This window comes from Otolemur garnettii, unplaced genomic scaffold (genome assembly GCF_000181295.1).
Source record: "Otolemur garnettii isolate 467f Iridium unplaced genomic scaffold, OtoGar3 scaffold00058, whole genome shotgun sequence".
Classification (NCBI taxonomy): domain Eukaryota; kingdom Metazoa; phylum Chordata; class Mammalia; order Primates; family Galagidae; genus Otolemur; species Otolemur garnettii.
Genome location: NW_003852453.1, coordinates 9,471,022 through 9,482,389, shown reverse-complemented (window position 1 = coordinate 9,482,389; position 11,368 = coordinate 9,471,022). Strand labels below are relative to the sequence as shown.

The following is an 11,368-nucleotide window of genomic DNA, read 5'->3' as shown; positions in this document are numbered from 1 at the left end:
GCATCACAGCTCACAGTAACCTCCAACTCCTGGGCTCAAGTGATTCTCCTGCCTCAGCCTCCCAAGTAGCTGGGACTACAGGCACCTGCCACAACCACCAGCTATTTTTTGGTCGCAGCTGTCATTGTTTGGTGGCCTGGGCTGGATTCGAACCCACCAGCTCAGGTGTATGTGGCTAGTGCCTTAGCCACTTGAGCCACAGGTGCCGAGCCATGATACCATTTTTCATGAAAAGTATTATTTGATCAATCTGAAAGTTTTCTCTGAATGACTAAATTCCATTTTATTCAAAATATACTAGTTGTATCAAATACAGATGGTGCCAAAAATGTATACGTATTTTCAGAATGGAAAAATCTGTTTTAAAATTGTAATACTCAGCTCGGCGCCTGTGGCTCAAGCAGGTAAGGCGACAGCCACGTACACCTGAGCTGGCAGGTTCTAATCTAGCCTGGGCTGTCAAACAATGATGGCTGCAACCAAAAAGTAGCCAGGTGTTGTGACAGGCACCCGTAATCCCAGCTACTTGGGAGGTGGAAGTAGGAGACTCAATTGAGCTCAGGAATTGGAGGTTGCTGTGAGCTGTGATGCCATGGCACTCTACCCAGGGTGACAGCTTGAGGCTCTGTCTCAAAAAAAAATGAAATAAATAAAATAAAATTGTAATACTCAAGTCACATTTGACTTCTGCAATTACAGAGATATAAGATAGAATGTACAAGATTACAAATGTTATAGGTATATATTATTATAATTTTAATAATAGTTTCTGTTTGAAAATGTATATAACATTTTTGGGCTCCTCTGTATATAATATTCATGAATCACTGAACTGATTAAACCCCACTCTAATGCCATATGATTGATAACATTAGGGATTAGTGACCTTGAAGCAAAACATTACTTTTTAGTACGTTTTACAAAGCAATGACAAATCCTAACAGTTTTCGAGGCAAAGTAAAACAGTTCTTATATAAACTTAGGCAAAGGTCAATTCATTTGTGACTAAGTTTTCTTTTCTGTCCACAATGTTTTTCTGTACTGGGCCCAAATATCTGAGGCTTAAAACACTCAAATGAAAAATGTCAGAGGCTTGGCGCCTGTGGCTCAAGTGGCTAAGGCGCCAGCCACGTACACCTAAGGTAAGCAGGTCCAAATCCAGTCTAGGTTCGCCAAACAACAATGACAGCTGGATGCAAGCAAAAAATAGCCCGATGTTGTGGTAGGCGCCTGTGGTCCCAGCTACTTGGGAGGCTGAGGCAGGAGACTCGCTTGAGCCCAGGAGTTGGAAGTTGCTGTGAGCTATGATGCCACATGACTCTACCCAGGGGGACAGCTGGAGGCTCCTGTCTCAAAAAAAAAAAAAAAAGATGTCAGATCCATATTTAAAAAAAAAAAGGATTCTGTCTTATTGCCTGTGGCTCAAGCAGCTAAGGCGCCAGCCACATATACCTGAACTGAGTTGGCGGGTTTAAATCCAGTCCAGGATGCCAAACAACAATGACGACTGCAACCAAAAAATAGCCAGGTGTTGTGGCGGTGCCTATGGTCCCAGCTACTTGGGAGGTGAAGGCAAGAGAATCACTTGAGCCCAGGAGTTGGAGTTTGCTGTGAGCTGTGATGCCACCGCACTCTACCCAGGGTGACAGCTTAAGGCTCTGTCTTGAAACAAACAAACAAACAAAAAAAGGACTCTGGACTAAGGCAATGGAAGTTTGATACCTATGTTCCATGTAAGGGATAATCACGGTCATACTGATCTTCAATATGTTTAAGAACCAAAAGTACTTTCGATTTTTCCTCTTAATAGGAATAGAAAACATTCTAAAAATGTTAGTTACGAGAAAATTACTTTGAGAAAGAAAATCAGCAAAGACTGCCACTTCAGATATAAATGCTTCTATTTTTAACATTAAAAAATTTTAATTAAAGCCTCATAGTAAGTAATTTTTTTATTTTTATTTTTTTGAGACAGAGCCTCAAGCTGAGCCCCTGGGTAGAGTGCCATGGCTTCACTGCTCACAGCAACCTCCAACTCCTAGGCTCAAGTGAGTCTCCTGCCTCAGCCTCCCAAGTAGCTGGGACCACAGGTGCCCGCCACAACGCCTGGCTATTTTTTGGTTGCAGCCATTATTGTTGTTTGACGGGCCCAGGCTGGATTTGAACCCGCCACCTTAGGTGTATGTGGCTGGCGCCCTAGCCGCTTGAGCCACAGGCACCGAGCCCTCATAGTAAGTTTATTAATAAAGAATATAACAGTTCATTAGCAATAAAATACAAATTTACATAATGAAATCAAAACTGAATAAAACAGACCCCAAACATACAAGGAAGAAATGCATTATATCAAATGTTCATTGTGGCCATTTATCCTGTGCTTAAGCAGATGAGTTTCATAAAAGATAAATAGTAACTTACTTTAGTGGGCAATGGACATTCATCTAGTAACAAGGTTATAACAGCTGGTCCCAATGGATCTTCCAATGGAATAACTCTAATTAAAGACTGGACAACATCCAACCATCCTTCATCTAAGAGCAAATGAAGAAGATCACATGATGGAGTCACTGTTTTAAAAATGTGGAAATATATAACTTATAAAGTCATACAAAATGACTTCATTTTAAAATAAATACTTTTGTTCTTCATTCTGTAGCTTTTATTTATTTAGAAATAGGGTCTTTCTCTCTTGCCCAGGCTACAGTACAGTGGTGTGATCACAGCTCACTGAAACCTTAAACTTCTGAGCTCAAGCGATGCTCCTGCCTCGGCCTCTCAAGGTAGCTGGGACCAATATACTCTCAGTTAATTTTTATTTTGTGTAGAGATGGGGATCTCACTACATTGCCCAAGCTGGTCTTGAATTCCTAGCTTGAAGTGGTCCTCCTTGGATTCTCAAACTGCTGGGATTACAGGTGTTAGCTATGTAAACCTAGCAGGCATTCTGCAGCTTTTAAGCAGTTAATATTTGGCATGGACATAATCATCAGTTGCTAGTCAATATGGTAGAGTGAAAAAATCCTAAGGAAGTCTGGTGATTTGGGGGGCACATTTATTAGAAAAAATTTAAGCTATGATCTTGGGTTCTCAAATTATGATTAAAATAGTTTTAAGCATCTTACTTACTAATAGGAGTTACCTGAGAAAACTAAGTATACTCAGCAGTTGGCTCTATTTTCAGAATAATACTTAGGAAACTAAGGAACAAAAAAATTATTCTCCCCATTCTAGAATAGTATGGCCAAAGATCTGTCAATACCAAAAATATTTTCTTTTCCTAATTTCATGTAAGATAAAACCATTAGTCAGAAGTGCAGCTATATATATTCAAGATACAATATACATTGCCTATTATACTTCTCCAGGGAAATCTTCATACACTAAGGGTATTTTCTTTGTTTTGTGTGCTATTATTGGAATCTTTTATCTTAAGAACAACAAAAAAAGGTGGTCACATTTTTTATTATTACTATCGATTCATTAGAAAGTATTAAAAACAGTTTTAAAAATACCTGTTTCTGCCATTTCGTGTAATGTAATCATTGAATAGGGAGGTTCCTGATCACTGAAAAAAAACATTTAAGATGTTAAACTTGAGAAAATAATAAATGACAATTCCAAATAAAAATTACTGGAAGTATGGGAGTACAAAGAGAAAGAAAAAAGGAAGATAAATGAGTATAAGGAAAGGGATGAAGAGGCAAGCCGAGATACAACCTGTAAAGACCAATACATATACCCCGTGTGCTCACGTCCATGGTCACTGTTAATAATGACCCACAAACACAATGGGCAGCAGAAAGGTACAAGCAATGACCACTACGTGGCCGAGGTAAAAACACAGGACTAAAACGGGAGACCAGAGTCTGTTCTAAATTTTACTTCCAAAGGTCCAAAGCCACCTGAGACAGGCCAAGAAGGTCAACATCATCTTCCTTAGATTTCAAAGAAATACCAGGAAGGGAGACAACAATCTCAACTGATGATTTATGGAAGCAAGGGCCTATATAAACATCTTTATTTTAAAGTTTTCTTCAGGGAAGTATCAACTACATGCCTACAGTTCATAAAATGGTATTAAAATGAAACAAAACCAAAATTAATTAAGGATCTGTATAAATTCTAGACCTTGCTCTAAAGTGGCATTATATACCTTAATTCAATGAGTTTTCAAACTGTGATCCTGGAAATCCTAAGGAAGTGCTTCAGGGAAGTTCAATAATAAAATATTTGATCAACACGTTATTGAAATAATGATCATTTTAAATGCTTAAGAACTCAAAATGTGTTTATGTATTGTGGGTCTTTGTTTTATTGTGATAAAAACCTCATAAAAACTATTACCTTAAGTCATTTAACCCTTGGAATAACTTTGATGATATAGAAAATACTATGTTCATTTCAGATACTCATCAGGTGCTTGCTGTCTGATATATCCAGTGGCCTTTCATGATAAGGGAAACTTATTAAAGTTTTTAAAAAATAATACAACTAATACAAACATTTCTGAAGAATGATCTGACAATAAAAAAATTAATAATAAAATTAAGTGTGCACAAAACCAACAATTCTAGAGAAACTTTTATAGAAGTCCATAAATTGAAGCATATTTGTGCTGTTCACAGCAGCATTATTCGCAGGACAAAAATGGGGTAGTAATTTAAGTGACCATCACCACATGAAAACTAACAAAATACATCAAGCTATACAGAGGAATGCTCTGTAGCAACCAGAAGCAGTTGCAGACTTATAGCAGCAACACAGGTCTCAAACAATGTGGAGAGAAATTAAAGACAAACAAGTTTGAACTAAATCAGTAAAGTTTTAAAATCATACACAAAACTCTCTATATAAATATTCTCCCCATATAGCTGGTAACTTGGAAGAACCTGCCCTAAATTCACTAGAATGATTACCTACTGACGTTTGGAGGTGGGTGGTGGAGACAGGGATTAAAGAATCAAAGAAAAATAATAAAATAGAGCAAAGAGTCAGCAACCAGTAAGGAGTTAGAGCATCTAGAATCTATATTCAAGGTAATTAATGGATACACACATACCTACAATAAAGAACAAGATAAACTCCTTTGTGGAACAGAAATGAAGAAGTTTCTGGTGGGAGGTAGCAGCTAAAGCCAAGGAACTAGTGGGCTGTGGGTCAGGAACTGGACAGAGGTGACTAGGAGTTCCAGGCTTATAGGGTAATGGGGACCAAAACTTCATCTGTGCAAAGGATGGAGCAGATTCTCTAAATGCACCTGGGCCATAGTTGTTCTCCCAATGAAAGGAGCTAAATAAAGTTAGGAATGACAATCTGAGCTACAACTGGTATAAAGCTCCAAGTCTTCAGTGAGAAAAAGGAAAAGAAAGTTATGCAGCAAGTATGGGGTGTCTTATAGTGGGAAGGGAACTCAGAATCATCAGTTCCAATTTTAAGTGTAGTCACAAAAAGAGGATCCCTGGAAACAGACAAAACAACGAGGGAGAAAGGGATGGGGTGGAGGGAAGAACATACGCATATAAGTGGAGACAAAACTTCCATCAGGAGGAGCCTGCAAATTAAATCCCAAAGCACATGAGAATAATTAACATTAATACCATTAACAATGTCACTCTGAGGATAAAGTCACTGCCAAAAATATGCAAAAAATAGAACTTCAAGATGATTTTTTAATAAGTGTAATTAAAGGAACTATAAGAAATTATAGGAAATTTTAAAAAAATGAAAAAAGATATGAATCAAGACAAAAAGAAAAATGAAAAATCCTAGAAATAGGTGGTGCCTGTGGCTCCGTAAGTAGCGCACGGGCCCCATATACTGAGGGTGGCAGGTTCAAACCTGGCCCTGGCCAAACTGTAACAAAAAAATAGCCAGGCATTGTGGCAGGTGCCTGTGGTCCCAGCTACTCGGGAGGCTTAGGCAAGAGAATCGCCTAACCCCAAGAGCTGGAGGTTGCTGTGAGCTGTGATGCCACAGCACTCTACTGAGGGTGATAAAGTGAGACTCTGTCTCCAAAAAAAGAAAAAAATCCTAGAAATGAAATAGTTACTGAAATAAAAATCTCTATAGATGGCATAACTGAAGGTGTGCCATAGATAAAGAGAAAATTCATGAACTGGAAGTCAGTATTGAGGAATTCACTTAGATCACAGTAGAAGCAATATTCAAAGAAATAATGGCTGAGAAATATCCAGAACTAAAGCATATTACTTTAGACCAGCGGTTTTCAACTTGTAGGTCGCAGCCCACAGGAACTATATTAAAGAGTCGTGGCATTAGGAAGGTTGAGAACCACTGCTTTAGACTGAAAGTATGTAGGATTAAAATTAGACAACAAAAAGTAAGAAAAAAACCTCTGTTTAGACGAAGAGGAAAAAAAGCTGGATACAGAGGCAGCATGCTGCAAATTGGCAATTTATTACAAAATAAAGTTGTAAGTAGAAACCACCACCATGAAACCCTTTCCTACAGCAACTCTCTCACCATGGAGTTTAGGAACAGTGCTGTCCTCTCAGATCAGTGTCATCCTTTCCTAAGTTAAACAAGTAGAAAGAAAAAGATAATAAATTCAGATCATGGGGCGGTGCCTGTGACTCAAAGGAGGGCACCAGCTCCATATGCTGGAGGTGGCGGGTTTAAACCCAGCCCCAGCCAAAAACTGCAAAAAAAAAAAAAAAAAAAAATTCAGATCATTTTATAATTGTGATATCTGCATATATCTGTTTACCAGGTCCACCTGTTATATGTATCATTCATGTTGGTTTTAATAGACCTATAAACTGTATAGGTTATAAAATTCTTCTCTAATTCCTTCTAAAAAACAAGCTCTATATCCATGTTTATAAACTGAATTGTTTTGCCATTATCTTCTCCACAAGTTCCTTCCAAATTTGATTCATATCTTAACCTTATTTTTCCATTCTCAGAAGAGTTATGCCTACAATGTAGTAAACAGAGGTCTAAGGTAAAAGTTATCTTGTTATTCAAATGAATACCACTTGCCTCTCATAAGTGAATTTATCAACAATGCCACTTCTAATTTGTAATATTTTCCAGAACTTGGAAATAAAGCTCCTACCTTGCTCTCATATTCCCTTAGTCACTCACATTTAAAATACAGCAAAGTCTATTTTGCACCTGTTTTTCCAATGGGATTAAATTAACATTGTATGCACTTAACTTCCTTATTCGTGAAGGACAACTTTTCATTCCAATTTTACAGTATGAGGGATTTAAAAAAATTTACTCTTAAGACCAAAAAATGTTCCAGTATTTCACAGAAGAGTTTAATATAGCTCTGAGAATTTGTATGTGGAGGTATACCCTGTGCTATAATTTTTGAGGAACTCAACCAAAGTGGGGTTTTAAAATGTGACTACCAAATATTTATATACATAGATTTACTAGCAGGGCCCAAAGCAAAAATAACCCAGAAATAACTTTTAAAAAATACTACCATCTATTGAGCAATTGTTATGCACAAAGATCTATGTTAGAAGTTTTACAGATATTTCATGATAATCTTCATAAGAAAAGTATTAAAGTACTCCCTTACAGAAGGAGTCTGAGGTTCAAACTAACTTACCCACCGTCACGCAGCTAGTAAAGGGCTGGGCCAGAATTTGAACATGGGTCCATCATGGTTCTAAAATTTGTGCTCATAAGTACTGAACTATACAACCTTGAGTTAAATGTTTTTCATCTTGAACAATGCCCTTTAATTCCCCTGTTATTCATTCTTGGATTTTATACTTAGAGTCAGACAAAGCAGGGGAAATCACAAAGCAGGTACAGATGTGTCTTGTAGTTTAAACTGACATGCTTCCCAAATGCATCAGAGAGAGCCAGATAGGGACATACAAAAAGGAGGGAGATAAAAAATTCTCCTTGACCTTTGTCTTTACATTACCAAGTAGTCACATGCAGCCATGTTCTTGGTAAAACGACTTATCTTGAATCTCTAGTCAGTGAAATAGGCAAGTAGGAAAACAGTGAGTCTTCATGGAACCACTTCCTACTGTAGCTAGCAACACAAACACAGTCCATATTTACTCTATTCCTTAATAAAGATCACAGCTTTAATTAGTGTTTTCTGCTACAGAAATGTTTAGACACTTCCAGATATGAGTAGATGATAGCAAGTAAAAACATCAAACCTTATAATTACTCTGCCATCAGAGGAGAAATATAATATTTTCCCTTGCTCTATGAATATAAGGCTTGGCGAGTATGTCCTAAATGAACTGAAGGAGTCCAAAAGTCATGGTTCCGAGCAGAACACTTCATCACATTGGAGATGACCGTGACTCAGATACTTACTTATCTACAAGAGTTCGTATTACTGCCAGTGTGTCCAGCACTAGCCCATCCACATTTTGTTTCTTTCTTCTTGGCTCATGTGGTCCTCGGCCCCTCCTTGGTGGCCGAACAGGGTCCCGGGGTTGGCTTCTTGTGTCAGCAGCGGGTAGTGCACTGTTCTCAGCCTGTTGCTGCTGGGTGTCAACACTGTCTTCTGCTCCACTGTCATCTCGGCAGATACACGAATTACCCATGATAGTAGTGGCACCTCTAGTCCCCAGGAAGTGGGCTATGTGCTCCCCGAGAGTCAATAGCAGACCCTGGCCAAGGCTTCTGCTTGCTAAGAACACGGCCCAACCAAAGACAATCATTTAGATAGTTTTGAGTTTTCCAAGTACTGTTTTCATAATCTGGGGTTGAAGAACTTGCATCCTATTTGTTTTTAACAACTGAATGCTGAAGAAAGTTGCAGAGTTTATCTCCAACATTATCAACTACAGGGAATCCTGGTCATCCAATGGCAGTTCTAAAACAAAACAAGGAAAAGGAAAATGAATAAAAGGATTTTTGGCCACTCAATTACTCACATTTTCCTAGTTTGATTTTATAGACATTAGGATTCCAATGAAAAATCAATCATCTTTGGTTATTTTTATAGGATTCCAACACAAAGAGGAATTTTGCAGTTTTTTGGGTTTTTTTTTTGACAGGGGCCAGGTTTGAACCTACTACCTCTGGTTTATGGGGCTGGCACCTAACTCCTTTGAGCCACAGGTGCCACCCACAAAGAGGAATTTTGGATAACAGAATTAACAATAATTCCTTTTCAATCATTATATTAAGTTGATTGCTAAACCATATCCTTGTAAACCATTGGAGTTGTAATAATTTTTAGCTTTTTTGCAAAATTGATTTTTTAAAAAACACATGTATAATTTTCTCTATCTATAAAGAAATATGTTAGAAGAATGTGTGCAACTTTTTCAAGGGGTCCCTTTATGATAAAAAATGAATTGTCTAACCAAATAGAAACATACACACAAAAATGACTTCTTTTTTTATAGATGCGGGGCAGTTTAGTATGTTTAAAAAAAAAAACAAACCCTGTGACAGTTGTTAAAAAAGTTATGATACATGGCAGTGCCTATGACTCAAAGGAGTAGGGCGCTGGCCCCATATGCCAGAGGTGGCGGGTTCAAACCCAGCCATGGCCAAAAACTGCAAAAAAAAAAAAAAAAGTTATGATACAAATGTGATAGCACCGTTTGATATCAAGAAGAATAAAAGGATAGAATGTTCTACTTAAATTGCTGAAACCACATAGATTTCCCAACTGGAGGCTCACTTAAGACCGTAGAGAAACCATACAGTTGTTACAAAGCTTTTCTCTTATGTAAGCAAGATTCTTGTTTTGGGAAAGGCAAATTGATATAACAAAGTTACATTTTCACAATAATTTGTTGCACAATATGTCTGCTACAAAGTTCAGAATAAGATGCACCAATTATCTCTGCCTGAAAACACTGACTTAGCACCTTGTGCCAGGCACCAAACTGAGACTAGGATTATAAAAACAAAGGACAGTCTCTGCCCCCCAGGAATTTATCAACAGCCACTATCATCACACAGTATATTTATCACCAAAAAACCTAATGAAAGAATAGCTCTTCATCAAGCTGAAAAAATCTGGTTAGATTCTAGAAAGAAGTAAAGATTTGGAAGCAGGAGCCTGACATGGACTGCTAGAAAAAGTAAAGAATCTTGCCGACACATGTGACTAGACACATAAGGTATAGACCATGCTGGTGTGTAATCTCTACACAATGTTTGGCTTTTTATAATTAATTTTGTATATCCTAAGCATTGGCTCAGAAAAGATGAAAATTATTTCCATTATTCTGGACAGATTCACAGCAAATTCTTTTTAAAAGCATCCAAGTTTAATTACTGCTCATGGGAGGAAAACAGATGAAAAAGAGGTTTATGAACATAGAAAGTCTTTACATATATAAGATACATAATCTGTTATAATAAATACACTGAAGAGGGTTCGAGAAATAAAGGAATAGCATGTGATGGAACAAGAGAGGAGAGGCCAGGTGAAGCAGCTCATGGCTATAATCCTAGCAGTTTGGCAGGCCAAGGTGGGAGGACTGCTTGAGGTCAAGAGTTCAAGACCAACCCATCTTTGCGAAAAATTTAAAAATTACCTAGGCAGGGTGTTGACTGTGGCTCAGTGGGTAGGGCACCGGCCCCATATACCAAGGGTGGCAGGTTTGAACCCAGCCCTGGCCAAACTGCAACAACAACAACAACAACAAAAATAGCTGGGTGTTGCGGTGGTAGTCCCAGCTAATCAGGAGGCTGAGGCAAGAGAATCACCTAAGCCCAGGAATTGGAGGTTGCTGTGAGCTGTGATGCTATAGCACCCTACAGTGGGTGATAAAGTGAGACTATCTCTTATTAAAAAAAAAAAAATTAGCCAGGCATAGTAGCCTGTGTGTAGTCCTAGCTACTCAGGAGGCTGAGGTAGATGGGTCACTTGAGGTTGCAGAGATTATGGTAATGTCACTGTACTCTAGCCCTGGCAACAGAGCACAACCCTGGAGAGAGAAAGAGAGATTGATAGATTACCTCCTTCAGACTACCAAGACAGCAATAGCTGAGTCAAGTAATACCACAAATGTTCTTTGTTCCCCAAGACCAGTCAAGAAGACGGTACTTAAAAGGATGTGACTGAAGTAGATAGGTAGGAGTTATGATGCATAGACTTAACTAGAAATAGTTTTTTAAAAGGCAACACACTCTAGGCTTGGTGCCTATAGCTCAAGTGGCCAGGGCACCAGCCACATACACCAGAGATGGCAGGTTCAAATCTAGTCTGGGCTTATCAAACAACAATGACAACTACAACCAAAAAACAGCCAGGCACTGTGGTGGACACCTATAGTCCCAGCTACTTGGGAGGCTGAGGCAAGAGAATAGCTTAAGCCCAAGAGTCTGAGGGTGCTGTGAGCTGTGACGCCATAGCACTCTACCAAGAGTGACAGCTTGAGACTGTCTAAAAAAA

At 38.4% G+C, this 11,368-nt stretch overlaps 1 protein-coding gene across 1 annotated transcript in view; it reads right to left on the bottom strand.

Annotated features, from left to right (window-relative positions):
- RSPRY1 (ring finger and SPRY domain containing 1) overlaps nt 1–11,368 on the bottom strand; it is a 60,319-nt gene that overhangs the window by 33,398 nt on the left and 15,553 nt on the right. The window contains exons 2-4 of the mRNA XM_012806842.2: nt 8,320–8,824; nt 3,513–3,565; nt 2,373–2,531 (exon numbers count right to left, since the gene is read on the bottom strand). Coding sequence (XP_012662296.2) covers nt 2,373–2,531; nt 3,513–3,565; nt 8,320–8,669 — 562 coding nt within the window. The 5' untranslated portion in view covers nt 8,670–8,824. The remainder of the gene's footprint in view (nt 1–2,372; nt 2,532–3,512; nt 3,566–8,319; nt 8,825–11,368) is intronic.